We start from the raw sequence: 19,685 nt of genomic DNA, 5'->3' as shown, positions 1-19,685 counted from the left end.
TTTGGAGTTCATTGTACTAAAAATGTAATTATGTATGTGTTATTGTACAATTGTATGTATTTCCATGGTAAGGGTAAATAGGAAAACAGCAGGGAGTCATTAGGCAAATTCAGTCATGTTGTTACATCTCCATAGAAGCCACCCCCAGGAAAGGTATGCATCTACTTGTTCAAACTGGATTCTCCCAGGACCCACTGACAAAGAAGGTTTTTGGTTGAGTAGCCTGGTTTTTAAACTGGCTAAGGGCTTTCTTCCTGATGTAGTAAATGGACAATTGGACTGAGCTTACCAGAATTCATGTTAGGGTTAAGGTTAATTCTGGTAAGCTTGTTAGCATGTGTGGAGGTTTATTTATTTTTAATATGTTTTTTTTCTGTAATGCTTTTAAGCTTAAGAATAAAGTAGGCTTGCATAGGAAGTCTGTGTGGTACTTGTAGCAACTATAATTATTATCCATCTCTAAAGAGAAAGCAAGCAGGTGATCTGGGGCAATCTATTTTTGCTGGGAAGTACACAGTGAAGGCAGGGAACTGTGCAGCCTGGAAGCACCCCTGTCAGAGGAGGGAGAGATGTGGGTCTCCAGTCAGAAAGGCAATGGTCAGGGAATTGAAAAGCTGAGTGTGGGTGCCCTTGCTGAACTACTGAGGGGAAGTACAGGTGTGGTTTCCCTGAACTGTGGCAGCCTTCATAAAGATACTGCAATGATACTCTGTTAGACTATGTTTTGCAATCATTGCAAATAGGACATTTCTTACTTTACATCAGCAAAGAGAATTTAACTTTGATAGCAACTCCAGTTACTTAGCTGCTGCTGCTACTATTACTGAAACTTATTACTGAAGTTACATTGCTGAAAAAGCAGTAAAACAATTAAAACATTAAAATGATTCATAATACAGATTATCTATATCACACACAAGAGAATCCTAATCTTAATAGTTCAATTGAATAAAGTGGAATATGTTATCATAATTACATAGAGTACAGGGCTAATTTTCTAATTAACAAGAGAAAATGGACTATTTAAATTCAGATGGGGTTCCAGACCTCTTGTTCTAACTGGCACATTGTAATTACCCTCATGAAATGTAGAAATTCTCATAATGTTAACCTCTCAAGACATTTTTATTGTATGAGAAGGAGGAGTTCTTGTAGAGTTTGTTGGGATTATAAAGCTACCATTGGATTTTAATTTTGTCTTTCTAACCCATTGTTCAGTTTTCAGATTGTGCTGTGAGTAAATGCTCTAATGATGATTTTTTCATCACCTCAGACTATATAGTTAGGAATAAAGATTTGTTGCTGGTACTTACGATGAGCTTTAAAATATAAGAATACTGGTAATTAGAGAGCAAATATGTCTTAGGACAGAATGCTCTCTTGGTATCATGACTGCTATAAGCTTATCCTAACTTTGATTGCAAAGGATACTTCACAGTAGCTTTTTTTGAAGTCCATTACAATATCCCACATGAATTACCAGAAATGCAAACAGATGCTAAATTGCAGCTCCCTTCACTGGCAAAGCTTGTCTTTTCAATTTTCATAGAATATAGGTGGAACTTCTTGATCTAGACTGTGGAAAAACCACAGAACGAGTTTCTGTCATAATTATTGCAGAGTAGTATCATATAAGGCCTTACTCAACAAAAAGGTGACAGAATGAGCCTGATAGTTAATTCACTGTTTGTAGAACAGTTCATCGTCTTGGATTTAAAAGGGGATGAACTATGCATATGTGCCCCACATGCCAATAAGATGAACCACATCACTGAGTGGACTGGAATACATACAGAAGAATATCTCATCCTGAGATGATTCTGTTGAAGGATCACTCTTAAGAGCACTGATGTCTAGGTTTTAAGATTTGTACAACTTGCTTCCTTTTGGGCATATAAAGGGAATTTACTGGCCTGAAGATGCATTTTTTTTGAAGTAAGCTGGTTGTGCTATGTGCTATGATTTGCTAGCTCGGGTAAAAGCTGTTTTTGGTATTGCTGGAGTTTAGGATTCTGTAATAAAATAGGATGCTTAGATACTCTTTTTGAGTCCAACAACCAGAAAATATTTCTAAATAGTTGTTTAATAACGAATACTGGCATGTGAGCACCAGGAACAGACTGAAATTTGGGGTGTACTTCTGGATACACAACGTTTCATTTCAGTGTACTCTACAAATCTGAACTGAATTGTGGGAGGCTTTTCTCACCTATTCCATTAAAGGAGCTTGTAACAGAGGAAGTGTGGTCTGTTCCATTACCCTGAACCCAAAGAGGAAAAATTCAACACAGAAAAATCTCAATAGACAATTGAGTTACAACTTTTATCCTCTGTTAGTATACATCTATAGAGCCATTACTCATGGACTGCATTTATCTGGGCAAATCTTCATCAGTAACACCTGATGGTGTGAAACTGGAATCTAGGCCATGCCTTGCAACTGACACACATGTGACCTGTGAAATCCAAACAATCCATTGTATTTGTCATGATCAAAAGCAAAGGGCTGCTATTAAATATCTTATAGGAGCTCTTTAAAAACAAATTCGTCTGGAAGAGTATTGTATTTTCAATATTAATGCTGTGCCCATACATTTATCTGCTTGCCAATTGTCATTTTGTGAAATGATCTCTGCTGTAGGCTATTGTGCAGCAAAAGCCACTTGGTGGTTAATGTCGAAACTATTTTATAAATAGAATCCTAGCCAGCCAGGGCTTTAAATTCAGCTACTTTGTTCATTAACAACCAGACATTGCGGTGGTCTGGACTAACTCAGCAAACTATGAGTTAGAATAATGAAATGGCAAAGGTTAATGTGAAAGGAGGTATTTACTGTGAAGCAGTAGAGTGGTTTAAAGTCATACTTAACAAATGTAATACTGGAAGATTAGTATTTGAGAATCAGTCAACACTGTAATAAATATAGTGCAACTGGACTATCTCAGTCTAACAGGCGAGAGTGAAGCCAGGGGGTGGAGGGAAAACACAAGGAAAGCAAGGACAAACTGATAAGCTTCTTAATAAATTTACATATTACAGGACAGTTTATTGAAAGTCTGAAATCTACTAGTGTCTTAACTAGAAAGACACAAGATTAACTTGTTGTGCAATGTAAGTAGTAAAATGAACACAGTGTTAACACCCTGGATGCTCAGAGGACAGAATTAAAATGGCTGCTTGATGCTTTCTTCTTTTTTTAGGAAAAAGACTGAATTATTTAATTCCAAGGTCATACACATTTATCAAGTTGTTGAGTACACAGCGTGTTTAGTGCTTTTCAGATATTCTGTTACTTACAAAAATGAGCTAACAAATTGGGCAGCTTTGGAAGCGTGAAGTAGCTGTTTTTTTCCAACAGGTTTTTCAAACTATAGTTGCATTATCAGTGTAGTCTGATATCAATAGGAGTTTGGGTTAAACTTGATGACTATGAGCCTGAGAAACAGTAAAGCTGCTTAGCAGCACTGTGGCTATTAGAGAAGTCTTAAGGTGAGTGTCAATTTAATTTATGTTGACTTTAAGACCCCTTTTTACTGCCAGAGTGATGCAAAGTGGGCATTAGTATAAATGAGAATCAGGCCCCACATTTTTATTACTCTATGGCTTTCAAAAGCCTGTCGGTGGTTATTTGTCGGTCAGTCTAGCTGCTGTTAATAGTTTTGTTTGCTGAGGCACAGTGTTACAGTGTTACAAGGTAGAAATTAAAAAAATAACTTTTGCAATCAATACTACATTTACCACAGTAGTTTCCTCTCAACTATTTGGAAAAACTGTTGCCCTCTGGGTGGTACTTTATGATAAACGCTGACTTTCTAATGGTGATTGTCTTGGTCTAGTTATGGGAGTAATTTTGAAATGGGAGTGGGGGGGAGAAGGTAATATTTACCCTTTGGAATTAAAGCCCTGTTGCACAAGAACGCTTAAGCATATGTGTAACTAAGAACATGGGCAAGTAAGTGGGACTTCTCTTGTGTCTTGTGTATTGTCTTTGCTTCTCGGGAGCCAAGTCCTTGATAGACTGTAACACATTTTCTCAGCCAAAGAATCAAGGTGACCTAATCTTTCTTTCTGTAGCTTCAAATGTGGTTCCGGTTCATATAAGGCTTTATAGAACTGCCTCTGACGTTGGTGGGAGTCTTTCCATTGTTTTCAGTAGGGACTGGATCCAACCTAAAAGGCTCAATCGTGCAAAATCCTGAGTATCTCCTGGAGGTGCCATTCCCCAGTGTGCTGAGCTCCTGTAATGTCCAATGACTTGAATGGGAACTGGGGCACTCAGCATTTCCAGGAGATGCTCAGCATCTTGCAGGATTGAACTTGTGAAGATCTAATTCTCTTTAAGGCTTGTTAAATTGTTGATTTTGATGGTTTCCTGTGGCAGTGAATGTTTTAGGTTTGAACTCCGTATTGTGTTGCAGCGTCCCTGTACTTTTTATGTCTTAATAAGTCAGCCTTTCTTAAATTAAATAATCTTTTAATCAGTGATGAATCCAAACTGGAACAGCAAACTTCGAGGGGAGCTAATCTTCATGACTTTGGCTCATCTGTGTTTTTTTTGGTTTAAAAAAAAATACTACATGCTCTCTTCTTTCAAGGAGGAAAAAGTAGGTCAGATCACCCATGGCAAATCCTGGGAATAGAGACTGGCATTAGCGTTAATATTTGCTTTATTGTTGGAATGTTGGTCAACATACTTTGAAATATAGACTGCAAAAAGCAGCATAATCTCACCAAATCCATGTTAGGGAATGCCTGGCATACCTGATGTGAACACGGATATGACTTTAAAGAGTGGGTGCAATTATAAATGAGGGATTCCAAAGCTAGGTAGAGAAGAGGGACTTCAAACCAGCCACCCAGAAATCTGCAGGCAAATAGTGTCTCTGAGGAGATGAAGCATGGCACCTTGCATGGTCATCAGATGTGTATGTGGAGCCTGGGCCTTCTGGTTCTTAAAGCGTGAACCTCTGCTGCCTGAGCAAAAGACCTTAGTTAGTCAAGTCTCTAGCAAGTTCATCAGCCTCTACAGGTGTGCTAGCTATTGCTAGAGGGGGACAGAGTTCCCCATGGAGTGGGTGTAGGTTAGCCAGCCTGTTAGAATGCTATGGGAGACAAGCTACCTGAGAGAGAAGACGGAGATGTATAGAGCAAGTTGGAAAATGGATTTTAATTTCCACAGAAAATTTAGAGTAAAAAATCAAATCCCAAAATATTTGGACCAAAAATTGAATTAGTTTGATTCAGAAATGCCATTGTGGTGTATGCTGGGAGTTGGGGTTCCTTGTGCTCCCAGTCTTATCTATGGGCCAGACTTCCTGGTTGTACCACACTTCCCAGATGCACCACGGCTCCCCTCTTGGGTAGAGGAGGCTATGCATCATGACAATCACATAGCAATGTCTTAAACTATGTGTTAGCTCCAAAAGTGCTGTCCATTTTTAAAGTGTACAGAGGACAGCTTGGTTACTTACCAGATCAGCAATCATGCGTCACCAGTGTCCTTAGATGTTGATAAATGTTTGGCTGTGTGTGTGCTGCCCCAGCTCTTCACAGAGAGCTGGCATGGCAGATCTTGAGTGAACCGCCCGATGAGGGACAATGTTTATTGTTGATGAAGCATGGTACTAGTATCCCGCAGACTTTACCAGACCGCTAATACATGTGTGCACATAACAATGGACCAGCTTAGTGCATGGCAGGACTTCTTGTTTTTTTCCAGGCCAGAGAAAGATACTTTTTTGAGATATATTTTTATACCCTAATACAAGCAAGTTGGTACTGCCTCTCTGATATAGTTACTGCCTCCTGACATGGCTAATTATTACTCATTATCTTGTACATGTTGATTTAGTTAAAACATTTTTATTACATATTGTCATCCTTGACCTTATCTTTTAGGAGGGGTCAGTGTGTTCTTGTTATCCTTGGGGAATGTGTTTGTACCATCCTTGGTATCAGGATGTTCTGGTACCACTTGATATTGGAATGTGTTTGCGTGAAAACTTTGTGACTAGCACTTTTTAGAAATGTGTATTTCTGCAGTATCAGCCCTGTTCTTCCCAGATTCTGTGAGCAGGTCCTGCCTCATACCAGTGCAGCCCTTTGCTACAATGACTTATGTTTCAGGCTCTCTTCCTACTATACCATTGACTTTCCTGGAAATTCTGTAGGTGGAGCAGCTGCAGAATAAGTCCCTGTAATATGTATTGTTACTTGCACTAAGAATTATTTGTCTAGCACATAGAGTGCTAGTTGTTGTACAGATTGATAAGAAGACAAAAGGCCAAAATTTCAAAGGTATCTAGGAGACTAAAAATGCAGATGTCTAGTAGGATTTTCAAAACTACATAGGTGGCTAATGGTTGATTTCAGTGGGAGTTAGGTATCTGGGTGCCTTTGAGATTCCCATTTGCCACTTATTTGCATCACTAGGTGCCTGTAATCTTTTAAAATCTGTTCCAGAGCCCCTGCCCTGAAGAATTTTCAATCTGAACAGTCAACAAGCAAAGGATGGAGCAAGTTTCTGCAATTGAGTGGTGAAGTTTAAAATATGTCTTGTAGTCCACAGTATTTGTATGTTTAGTAAACGTCAGTGGAAATACACTCTTAAAAGGCATAATAACAGATCCTTCATATGAGTGTGTTAAATGCTTGGTGTGTGAGTAAATCGTATATTTTACTTCGTTTGTGGGTGTTTTTTTTTTTCTTTTTGTTTTCCAGTGATATACTTTCCCCTTTAAGAAACAGCAGGTGCATTTCACCTACATGTATAAAATTGCCTTGCTTTTAGAATGAGTTGGGCTGTGCTGGACAATGGTATAAAGACAGGATCTTCCAGTGTTGGCATCCTGTCTTTGTCGGCAATGAGTGGAGAGAGTCCTTTTTACCTTACTTCAAATCAAAGCTACAGAAGATATATTTGTTTTAACTTACATTGTAGTAAATTAAAGTTCTCTGAAGCACATGACAGTGTTATATACAAACCAGCACCTCTTAGATGTAGGCAAGAGTTAGGATGGTAAATGGATAGCTTAGATTGCACTTTGAAATACAGATCTTGAAAACAAAATGTGTAATTAGATTTCTTTTCAAATGCCTTCACTGATAAAAGGGCAAAAAATGAGGTTGGTCCTTGAAGACTGCTGCTTACATCTAGTTTATTGAATTAAGTAGTTTTCACTGTTGTATGAAAATTACTTTTTTAATATATTACAGACCTTCTGAAGTATTAGAAATACTATATTCCTGTTGACAATTTAAATTAATCTTAGCATATCACAACATTAGAAATCATTATCTTGTCCTTGTGTTATGAAGCTTGCTACAATCTAGATATACTATAAAGAAGGTTCTATTAACTTTACTGGATGTTAATCAGATAAGCATTAAGATTTATGACAGCACTTGGAAATCTTCATTAGGTAAACATGATTCTCCTTTAGTTGGCTTGGGTAGCACCCAAAGCAGTTGGCTTATGTACAGCAGAAAAGGCAGCCTAGTAGATCAGTTTATGAGGAGACAGCTGCTTTTGTTAAATGGCTTTATATATATATATATATATATAAGCTTGGGTTAAGTAAACATTGTGAGACACAGAGTAGTTAGCTCATGTATCTATTTGGCAGCTTACTGTTCATTCCAGATGCTTCTGGAGATAATTTTGGGGCTTTTTTTTTTTAAATCAGGTACAATATCTGGGCTAGAACTTCAGTTAGTATGCATCAGCATAGCGACAATAATTTACACCAGCTGAGGATTTGACTTTAAGATTAGTGTGTTTTATGAGTGTAATTCTGTTGTAATTCTATAGTTTAAGTTTATGATCAGAGTAGAAAGCCTATTCAATAAGAAGGCAGGGGTCCTGTGGAAAAAAGTGCTATGTAACCATGTAAATGAAGGCTGTATTATAATGCATAGCTTGGGTTGCACAAGCTACTTTCATTCTAGCACTTCCTAATTTCTGAGTGTGTCACTTTCCAGCCCCAAAGTTGTTTGTTTGTTTGTTTGTGTGCTGAGGATGATGGTAGAGGAAGGCAGAGGTGCATCACCTTTACATAGTGATGAGCTGCCAAAAAATTAACAACCGGTTCCCTCCTCTTCACCCCATGAGGGGGTCGTGCCCCCCCTCGAGACTCCTGCCCCATCCAACCCCCCACATTCTTTGATGACATTCCCCTGGATCCCTAGTCCCTTTCCCTCTCCCCTGACTGCCCCCTGCTGCCCCATCCAACCCCTCCTCTCATTTCTGATGGCCCCCCGGGACCCCTGCCCTATCCAACCACCCTTCTCTCTGTCCCCGACTGCCCCTGGAAGTGGAACCCCTGCCCCTGACTGGCCTCCACCGCCCCATCCAACCTCTGATCCTTCCTGACTGCCCCCTGGGACCCTTGCCCTCATTCAATCCCCCTGTTCCCTGCCCTCTGACTGCCCTGACCCCTGTCCACCCCCCCCCCCGAACTCCCCTGTCCTCTTCTAACACCCCCTACCTGCTCCCTTACTGTGCTGGAGGCCATGCCGGGGGTGCTGGACCAGGCCGGGGCTGAGCCGGAGTCGCTTGACAGGGACCAGGCCTGGGGGAGAGCCGCTTGGCTGGAGCCAGGCTTGGCAAGGTAAGCTGGGGCAGAGGAGCGAGGAGGGCTTCAAGGAGGGACAGCCCAGCCCGGTCCTGCTCCAGCCGAGCACCCCGGACCTGGCCTGGCCTGGGCCTGGTTGACCAACCCCGGCCCCGGCTGAGTGGCTCCGGCCTCAGCCCGAGGCCGGAGCCGCTCGGCCAGGGCCGGGCCCGGGCTCAAGTCGGGGCGCTCGCGGCTGGAGTCGGGGCTCGGAGCTGGGGCGCTCGTGGCTGGAGCAGGACTGGGCTAGGCTGTGCCACCCCTCCCTGGAGCCCTCCTCGCTTCCCCGCCCCAGCTTACCTTGCCAAGCTGCTTCTTGCTTCTGAGCCGTCCCCAGTCCCAGGCTTCCCGGGTGAACATCTGATTCGTGGGAAGCAGGGGAGGGGGAGGAGAAGGGACGGGCAGAGCTTTCAGGGGAGGAGCTCAGGAAGCAGAGGTAAGCTGAGGCCGGGGGCAGGCCGCCCTTTTAGAACTGGTTGTCCTGGAACAACCAGTTCTAAAAGAATTTCTAAATTTAACAACCGGTTCCTGTGAACCGGTGAGAACCGGCTCCAGCTCACCACTGCCTTTACACACCCTTATCTTAAGCCTATCCCTTAGCAGAGGTTATAGATCATCCTCAGAGGATGTTCCAGATCCAAGCCTCACCCAAGTGCAAGGGCCCTCCATCCACACACTCTACACTAGGAGAGAAAGCTGAGAAGGGCTATGGCAGCTGGTGCACTTGGAGAATTGACTCTGTCACCTGCATCCTTCAGTAGCTGTTGAAGCTGGCTTTGTGCCAGTAGGATCCAGGACCTGACTCTAGAGTTTTGTTTTCCTGTTATGGTGATTCATTGCTTGTATTTACTCATTGCAATAGGAAGGTGAAAACATTTTCTATCTCGCTGTTGAAGATATTGAAACGGATACAGAGCTGCTGATTGGCTACCTTGATAGTGATATGGAAGAAGCGGAGGAGGAGGAGGAGGAGGAAGTGATCCTTAACCAAGAAGATGAAGACAATACTACTACTACTAATAGTAACAACAGCACTAAAGAACTACAACAAGCTGGTGAGAAAGGTACAGATGAGACATGAGTGAGAACTAAAGTAGCTTTTGTGTGTTAAAAACTATATCAAAACAAGGAAACAAAAACTTCTGACTAGTGAGAAACTGAAGATGTCTGTACAGGTATTTTACTCATTTGTGTGTCAAAACTGAGGGCCCTGTCCTCTGCTCCCTTGCACATGTGGAGTCATTTACCTTCATTGAAAGAGAGTGCGAAATGGTTGTAAAGCTACCAGAGCAGAATGATACGTTGCTGCAAATGCCAAAAGTGTGTAGAGCATTGATGAACTGGTGCTCGACTTCAATATTACTTTTTGCTCCTGTTAGGAAAGGCAACACAGCAGAGGGAGAGTGAGCTGGATTCTGTTTTTTATTGTGGAGAATCAGCAAATTTCAATAATCTGCACTGAAGGGAATGAGGTTGCATAGGCATAACTGAAGGCCGAACTTGGCCTGCAGAACACTGATTGATATGATGATGCACCAAAAGGAAGGAATCCAGTTTGTTTGCAGTGTTGGCATTTAGCAAAAGTAACCCTACTTGTCCTGGGATTTGGTATGGATAATCCTTTGAGAAACAATGGACCCACTGAACTCAGTGAATCTCATGAGGCCATTTTACATAGTCCCTTTTCAGAGTAGGAGCTCACTTTTAAAGTAATCAGAAATATAATTGTCTAGAAAGTATACCTCACTAATGTGGTTTTTTTCTCTCCCCCCCCGCCCCCCCCGCCCCAACTGTGTAGATTCTCTCAGCTGCAAAGAGGACCACACATGTCCAAATTGTGAATCCAGTTTTGCCAGCCAGGAGATCCTAGCTGAACACCTTCAGACGCTGCACCAAAAACCTAGTGAGGAAAAGGAATTTAAGTGCAGGAACTGTGGAAAGAAATTCCCAGTTAAACAAGCCTTACAAAGACAGTGCGTACATACAAGAGTGCTTTCTATAAATAAACCTTTAAACCAATCAGTAAGCTTAGTCACATCATTAACTACAGTTTCTGTTGCCTGCAGCTTTCATGCCTCTTTTCTAATGGTGGTGTGATTTAAGAGGTTAGGGCTGCACTAAATTTCATTGCCTTTAGTAATTGAATTAGCCTTTCATACTTTGTCCAGTACATTATTTTTTTGAATATGTTGACTTGCTGTACTTTGTACAGACCTTTAGTTTGAACCACTAGTGCTATTAATGTTTAAATAATTGGTGCCTTTAGGAAGCCTGGTCTGGGGGAAAAGGCTGTGTAATCCACGTATTGTATTGCATATCAGAGCTGTTGTGCAATGCTGGAACTTTGGTCTACATCATTGGACTATTTTATCAAGGAGCCTCATGGAAACAGATGGCAACTCAGCTATCTCCAACGGGTGCCATTGTGGAATTAGAATAAAACTTTTAAGTAGAGAGATGAAGATGAAAAAGGACAAAGAAAGAGGAATAAAAACCTCTTGATTTAATTGAACCTTTGTGGGCAGAACAAAATATAAATTGAAACCTCAAAAAGAGGCAGGATTTAAAAGCAAATCGCTTTCAGTTCTGTCCATTATTGTGTATATTTAGCCTTTAAAGTCATGTACAATATACTTTACCTGAAAACTTTCCTAATCTAATTAATATTATCCTGTGTTTTTCTTCTAATACATAATGCTTGTAAGTAGATCAAATTGTGGATGAAATGGATGTACCACTTTTTTTTAACTGTAGATTTAGTTATAGAGGGTACCACATTTAATCTGTTTCATATCGGAAAAAGAGTAAAATAATATTACATAGCTGCATTAAACTGTTTCTGTAATGAAGCGATCTGTTTTCATGTAGATAACATCATATTAATCTCTTAAATAATTATATCTTACTTATAAGCAAATGCTCTGTGTGCTTTTCTGAATAATGTGATTTTCTGGAGTAGTATTTTGTAGAGGGAACAAAATGTTTTCAAGCAAAAATAAACTTTCGTCCTTCTAATCTATAATTTGCATTTGATTTGTGCTAGGTGACTAGTTAAATGTATTTAAAACTAGGTGAAAGCCTTTGCTGTCTTCTTGGTGTAATTTGCAAAGTGTAAAAAAAGCCAAAAATGGGATGGTAACAGACTGTGTATCACAGTGATGATTGAACCCGATTGAACATGTTTTCTAAATAAAACAAGCTCTCAACCATGCTTGTAGCTCTTTCCATTGCTTCCCATTGATTCAGTTGACAACTGTGGAATCATATTTTTATATATATATATAACAGTACCTGGGGAGAAGACAAGTGCATTGGTAATTGAGAATAGCTTTCCATTTTATACTATGGCCCCAAACTTTAGCTGTGTCAGTCCCAGGATATTAGAGAGGCAAGATGGATGGGTAATATCTTTTATTGGACCAACTTCTGTTGATGAGAAAGACAAGCTTTCAAGTTTAGACGGAACTCTTCCTAAGGTCTGGGAAAGGTAATCAGAATGTCATAGCTAAATATCAAGTAGAACCTCCAAAGATGAGCCTCAAAACTTAAATTCATAACTTTGCTAATCTCTAAAAATTATGGACTGAATAGAGGCACTAGATTTATGGCTCATTACAACATCCTCCAACAGTTAACCTAATAACAGCCCCTATAACATTCCCAAGCTGCTTTCACACCACTTTTTCTTTCCCTCCTTTGATTGAAGGGGTGTAAATGGGCCACTTCACCTTGAATGGTCCCTTGAAATATGAATTAATTACTTATGCTAAACAATCTGCTCACCTTGTATTTAGCTATGACACTCTGAATATGTTTCTCAGATCTAGTAAGAGCTCCATGTAAGCTCGAAAGCTTGTCTCTCTCACTAACAGAAGTTGGTGCAGTAAAAGATTACCTCATTCACCTTGTCTCTTATATTTATGCATGTGAGTAGTCCCACTGAATTCAAAGTTTGTAAAGTTACTTGTGTGTTTGTAAGATTGGGCCTATCTTCTCTGTTACAGTCAAAATGTTGTTTAGAGAATATTTGCCTTATATTTTGTTTTATCTTTTTCCGTAGTGTCCTTCAGTGCACAGAGAATGTCAATCCAGGAGACACTTCAAGAAGTTTTCAGTGTTCTGTTTGCAATACGTCCTTCAGCTCAGAGTCGAGGTTTTGTGTCCGAGTTATTGGACTGCTGTCATATCATTGCTGGCCTCCTTTTGCATGTTTGCTTTCAAGCTTATTAGTTTATGTGAATCCTAGCAGTGAAAGAAGTGAAATACTTTCATTCCTACCAGCTGTAAGTAATGCATGAGGTGGCCCTGGAACTCAGCTGTGTGGCATGTGTTAAGCTCAGAGTGCTTGTTATGAGTCTGTGTTCTCTAGCTACATCTTCATGTATTATTTTTCCTTTGCTGGTTATCCAATATAGTTATGAGCAGCACAAAGAAGCATGCAGAGGGGATGCTAGATTTATATGCAAGGCTGATAGCTGCGGGAAGAGGTTCAAGAGTAAGGACGCTCTGAAAAAGCACAAGGAAAATGTTCACACTGGTAAGAAATTATTGAATATGACATTATTAACAGGATTGCTGATCTGTTGCCTAACAGACAACTTTTCATTCACAAACCAAAGGAACCATTCTTTCATTCCATTTTAAATGGTATTCTTGATACATTTTCATTTAATTGCATATCCTATTTCTGTAATGTTTTGATTTGAATAAAATTAATGTAACCTTCCCACTTCTTCCAAAGGCTGTGGATAGAACTAAGTATATCAGGAATAAAAGAAAAAAGAAGGAAGATGTTGTACTTATCTCTCATGAGGATGAACTACTCTTATATCCATTAGTAACTCAGGAATATGTTTGCATTTATTAGGCTAGACATTTTTAAATTAGGAGGGCCATATGACTTGTACTCAAGAGTCCTAAAAGAGGTGGCTGAGATGTCTGGCCTCCTGATGTTAATTTTTAATAAGCCTTGGCATACCAGAGAAATTCTAGAAGATTGGAAGAGTGCTAATGTATGCTAATATTGTGAAAACACAGGCAAGGTGACTTGGTAATTAATTATAAATCAGTTAGTCCAGTATGAATCCTGCACAAAATAATGGAAAACTGATTCAGGATTCAATTAATAAAGAGCTAAAGGATGAGACTATAATTAATACCAGTCAATATGTTTGGATGGAAAATGGGTCTTATCAAACAAACCTCATTTCATTTTTTATATCATTTCAGATTTGGTTGATAAAGTTGACTGCATAGATGTAATATACTTAGATTTTTGTAAGGCATTTGACTTGTGGCATTCTAATTTCAAAAATAGCGCTATACAATATCAGTAAAGCACATCTTAAATGGATCAAAAACTACCTGACAGACCTAAGAAAGTAGTTGTCAGTGAAGAATAGTCTTTGAATGGGGTTGTTTTTTTTTTTTTTCCGGGGTTCTCCAAGGATTGGTAGTAGGTCCAACACTATTGAATATGTTCATCAATGATCCGGAAGTACATAGAAATCACTGATGATATATCTTGCAGATGACCTAAAGATTGGCAGAGTGATAAATAATGATGGGACTAGAGCAGTCATTCAGAGCAATCTGGATCACTTGGTAAGCTGGGCCCATTCAAACAAAATTTGTTGTAATACAGCAAAATGTAAAACCAAAGGAACAAAGCACGTATGCTATGCCTACAGAATGTGGGACTATATCCTGGAAAGCAGAGACTCTCAAAAAGATTAGGGGTCATAGTGGACAAGCACTTAACGTGACCTCCCAGTGTGATGCTGTAGCAAAGAAGGCTAATGCGATCCTTGGATGCTGGAGAATCAGGGAGATAGCTGTATTGTTTTATATGCATTTTATATGCACTCAGTTTACCTGCTTGATATTATTCTGGCTGACTGCAGGGAGTTAAATCAAAAGAGGCTGTTAGAGAGGAGCAAATAGGAAATGAAACAATAACAGAGATGAGATATGTACAGGGAGAATATACAGGGTCCTTAAGAGAAATAATGGGTGAGTTAGCCAGTGGGAAATGCCTACTTGCTTGTTGCCAGAAGGGCCAGAGATTGAGATCAAAAGAACACTAAGCAGTTAAAATTCTCTGCGTAAAGGAAAAAGGAAGTAGGCTGGCAGCAGCCGCTCAGGGAGAGCAGAACCTTCCATTTTCTATTGGCGTTGCATAATTAGGGCCAGCCTTATGCAGTCATGCAGGGGTATCAGACTTCACCAAACTTTCCTGTGGCCTCTGTGCATTACCACTTCAAGCATGGCAGGGAGTAGTCACCATGGGGCTGCTACTTTTCTGCCTGCTTAGGTGGGCGGGGACTGGGCAGAGCCTTGATTCTGCCCCTCCACTATACTGGAAAGCACAAGTGATCAAAATGCCCGAGGGAAAGTAATCTACTGGTGAGAAGCAGTAGCAGATTATGTCACTGTTCCACGCCTCTCAAGGAGGAAGGTAAGAGCAGGAAAGGAGTTCCCTGGGCTTCTCCTTCTCCATGCACAGTGAGTTCTTTGTACATGTGCCCCTTGTACAGGACTTAGGCACAGTATGGCACTCAGAGAGAAGTTTGTAACTCTCACTCTCCACTTATTCCCCCCAAAATCTTGCTAGTGCTCTGATATAAGGAACTAGGTAGATTTCTTAATAATGGTTACATGAAAATGTCTTGAAGGAGTCATTCCTTGGAGCTCCGGAAGAGGGAAATAAAGCAATTCTCTGTCAGTTACGAATTCAGAATAAGGACCGATGAACTGATGACTGTATATATTGCAGTAAGGTATCTACAGTGTGTAATACAAGTGCAATCTGCTCTATGTACATGGACAACATTTCTAAAGATGATTTCACTTTCATTTTCAATAGCCATTGTGGCAGAGCCCCAGTTCCTCAGAGATATTTAGGTATCTGTTTGCCTTTGAGGATCTAAGCTAAAATAACTTCTTTAAAAAAAAAAATTGTGTAAACTGAGTATTCAAGGCTCTTGAAATCTTATGCATTAATGTTTACAGCATACTCTTAACTTTGTTCATTCCTGCATATAGTGAGTGCATTGTGCAAAATGTTTACTAATAATATTAGTGTTAACTTTGGAATAAAGCTGTGGCATAAGAAAGATGATCTGGAAAGTGATAGAACACTAGACTTCCCTTCTTAACTACAGGTTTTTGGTACATGGCTGTGATATATGCTGACTTTATTTTTTAGCTTAACGTCTTTTTAGTTTTATCCTAGTCAATCTTCTGCTGACTGAAACACCGAGGATTAAGACATGTTTTGTTAAGTGTAGTCCCCACAGGCTATGAAGTGTTCCAGTTTCTAGCTACCTGCGGCTGTTGCTCATTTGAGATTATAAGTCTTTTCAGCATTTTTAAGAGGTTACAATTGTATATTTTCATACAGTGCTTAAACAATATCTATACTGTAGTAAGATAAATAATGTATTTAAATAATTTCAATTTTCATGTTTAAATAAGTAGGCTTTTTTTTCCTATTTATCAATCGGTATTTTATATTATCAGTTGAAGCTGAAATACAGTATGGATGGTGTTTGATTTGAAAGTAGACGAAAGTGCACCTCTGCCTTTCTTCCATCAAAAAGCAAAGGGGTAGAAGAGTAGATTATGATTTAGCAATCATCTTGGAATAAGGTGCCGTAGGACACTAGATACTGATGTTGGTGGGGATGTCCAGGATGGTGGTGATCTTTTGTCCCTTTTTCTGTGGTGTTAGGTAGCTTCTGGGATGACCAATCTTCTTTCTCATTAGCTTTGCTTTGTGTGTCTCACACAGTAATATCTCCAGCAGCCAGCTGTCACCAGTTTACCTTGCCATTCGCTTCAACTGATTACCAGGGAAATTAGGTGCTTTAGTTGTGGACCAGGACACATTGCACTAGCTTGTGTTCAGATACAGAACAAGCTCCCTAAGAAGCTTGAAATACAAGAATAAGACAAGAAAGAACAGATGGATACAGAAACAATGAGACAATATTGGTCAGCATCATAGGCTCTGGACTCCGCACACCAGCAGCTTAACTGTTGTCAAGTGTTTTGTCATTGTCCATGATTCCTCGGGTTCAAGGATGATCTCTTCCACAAGTTTTATTTTTATTGGTCCTTTGGTGAGTAAGGAGTCCAATCCCTGAGCCACAAACTCATTGGCAGACGTTGCAGGTGATGTTGGAAGGCAGGGATGGGCCATGATTGCTGCATAACAGTCATCTGTCCCTTCTTTTCTGGCATTTTTCTGCGACAATGGCAAGGAGATTTTCTTCAAGTGATTGTTTCTTCTCTGACAAGTGTTCGCCAGTGAGCCCTGTCCTAGGCTACTGTCTCCCAGTGCGTGGTATTGATGCCTCATCTCTTGATGTTTGTTTGAAGGTGTCTTTGAAGCATTTCAAACTGGCCTTCCAGTTTCCTTTCTCCTTTGGTGAGTTAGGCATACAGCAGTTGTTTTGGTAGGCATGCATCAGCATGCACACAGTGTCCACTCCACCTCAACTGGTGCTGAATAATCAAGGTCTCAGTACTGAAGGTGTTGGCCTCTGTAAGGACACTGATGTTAGTGTGGTCATTCTTCCACTTTATGTTGAAGATTTTTTCCAGAGAAAGTGCTAGTGTTTCAGGTTTTTCAGGTATTTTCTGTAAGTCTCCCAAGTCTTTCACCCATACAGTTGAGATTACCACCGGTTTATAAACTAAAAGTCTAGTGTGTGTTCTGATGTCATAAGTGTTGAACACAACAGCCGAGACAGGCTGCCAAAGGCAAGGCTGGTGAAGCAGATTCTGTGCTGAATCTCAATGTCTATATATGCCCTCTGTGAGAGGTGGTTGCCAAGATAGGCAAAGTGTTCTACATTTTCCAGGTCTTCTCTATCAGTGTAGAACTTCCTTGCTAGGTCTGAGGATTGACTTGGAGCTGGATGATGGGGAACTCTTGTTTTGTTTTGACAATGTTTAGTGTTAGCCCTAGCCTTTTGTAAGCTTCAGAGAAACAGTTATGGGCTGTTTGTAGCTCTTCCTTTGAGTGTGAACAATCATCAGCTATTGGAGTTCAGTTATTGTTTCTGATGTTACTTTAGTTCTGGCATGGAGGTGAATGGTTGAAAAGGTTGCCATCAGTCCAATATTGGATGCCAGTGCCCTGTAGTGGACAGTCTTGGATTAGCCTTTTCATAGCTGCTAGGATAATGGAGAAGAGGATGGGTGACAGTACACAATCTTGTGTTATCCCAGTTCAGATGCAAAGAGTTCAGAGGAAGAGTGACTTCACAGGATGGAGGCAGTCATCTGGTCATGGATGAGTCTTGCAATGGTGGTAAATTTGCTTGGGAAGCGAAACTTTGACATTATTTTTCACAGATCCTCACCATTGACAGAGTTGAAGACTTTGGTCAGATCGATAAAGGCCATATACAGCTCGTGGTGGTGGTGGTGGTGGTGTTTTTCCTGGATCTGCCTGGCTGCGAGAATCATGTTGGTGGTGCCGCATGATGGTCTGAAGCCACACTTGCACTCTGGAAGTATTTCCTCTGCAAGAGAGAGCAGGCGAATAAGTAAGAATCTGTCAAGAATCTTCCCAGCGATGGAGAGAGAGGCAATGCCCCGATAGTTGCCACAGTCGGCCCTGTCTCCCCTTTTGAAAATGATGACAATGTTAGTGTGACATAAGTCGGTGGGGATTTCTTCGGTGCGCCAGATTTTGAGGATCAGCAAATGAAGCTTGTTAGTCAGTGTTTCTCCCCTCATTTTCAGTACTTCCGCTGGTATGCCATTAGGACCTGGAGCTTTATTGTTCTTCGTTTATTTAATTACTTTTCAGACCTACTCAGGTGTTGGTGGTTTGGCAAGAGTTTCCCAATTTGGGTACGGAGGGATGGAGTCAATGGTGTCATCAGTCACAGTTGATCCTGGATTTTAGAAGCTTTTGGAAGTGTTCCTTCCAGTGCTCTTTGATGCATTTGTTACCTTTAAGAAGCGTGCTGCCTTCTTGAGATCTCAGCAGTGTGAGGCCACATGCTCTTCATCTGTTCAAGGTCTTTGGCTCAGAAAAAAATGTGCATAACATGCTTGGATTTATTTTGCTTTGTCCTCCCACCATTTGTTTTTGATTTCTCAGATCCTCTTTTGAATCTCAGCTTTAAGCTGATGGAAAGAGCTCTGCTTCTGACTGGATAATGAATGTTTCTGCCAGTTGCAGAAAGCTTTCCTCTTCTGGTCCAAGAGGGCTGTGATCTCAGTGTTCTTGTCATCTAACCAGTCCTGATGGCAGCGGGTAGCAAGGCTGATGGATTCCTCATGGAAGGTCTATTTTAGGACTTCTCAGACTTCTTTGACGCTTGTGTTGTCATTTCCAAGTATGCGTGTGGTCAGTTTTTCACTGAGGTGTGCTTTGAAGTTCTCTTGGTGACCGGGGATTGAAGTTTTTGAATGTTGTATTGCCGTCTGTGTGATTTGAATTGTCTTCTGTGTTCTGGTGCTATCCTGATGGACATGACTGACTTCACCAGGTAGTGGTCAGTCCAGCAATCGTCTGCTTCTGGGTAATTTGGATATCTTCTAGATCCTGCATTCTTATAATACCTTAGGTTAGGAGGTGCCACTGTTTTGAGTAGGGGTGTTGCCAAGTTGTTTTTTACTTGTTGCTTTGTCTGAAGATTTGTGTTTGTGATCTCAAGGCCATGCTCTGCGCATTTGCTGAGTAGAAGGATGCCACTTCCTGGGGATGCCAGTGTCTTACCCACTCCTTTCTTCTCATTGGTGCTGCTCCATAGATTAGAGTCTTGGCCCACTCTTGTGTTAAAAGTCCGCTAAGAGGATTATCTTGTCTGATTTTGGAATGGATGACAGACTTTTGTCAAGGTCAAGGGTTTTATAAGCCTCATAAGAAAGGAGAATTTTAAAGATGGAAGTCCTTTCTGTTCCTGATTGGAGCTTAGAAGCTAGCAGACTGCAGCAGGAGTGAAAGCAGTTCCTGTCAGGAAAAAGATCTTAACTTTTGTCCAGGCCCTGGCAAGCGTGGAGAAGAGAGGGAAAAGAGGCTTTTGCGAAGAGGAAGAGTATGAGAAGAT

At 40.7% G+C, this 19,685-nt stretch overlaps 1 protein-coding gene across 7 annotated transcripts in view; it reads left to right on the top strand.

Annotated features, from left to right (window-relative positions):
* PRDM5 (PR/SET domain 5) overlaps positions 1-19,685 on the top strand; it is a 152,648-nt gene that overhangs the window by 33,581 nt on the left and 99,382 nt on the right. For 5 of the 7 annotated variants that reach the window (XM_032762538.2, XM_032762543.2, XM_032762544.2 and 2 more), the window contains 4 exons: positions 9,476-9,677; positions 10,412-10,586; positions 12,674-12,766; positions 13,029-13,150. In XM_032762538.2, coding sequence (XP_032618429.1) covers positions 9,476-9,677; positions 10,412-10,586; positions 12,674-12,766; positions 13,029-13,150 — 592 coding nt within the window. Of the gene's footprint in view, positions 1-3,413; positions 3,491-9,475; positions 9,678-10,411; positions 10,587-12,673; positions 12,767-13,028; positions 13,151-19,685 lie in introns of those variants that run through there. The other 2 variants (XM_032762547.2, XM_032762539.2) reach the window with 2 other exon arrangements.

This window comes from Chelonoidis abingdonii, chromosome 5 (assembly GCF_003597395.2).
Source record: "Chelonoidis abingdonii isolate Lonesome George chromosome 5, CheloAbing_2.0, whole genome shotgun sequence".
Classification (NCBI taxonomy): Eukaryota; Metazoa; Chordata; order Testudines; family Testudinidae; genus Chelonoidis; species Chelonoidis abingdonii.
This window is presented reverse-complemented; position numbering and strand designations above follow the sequence as displayed.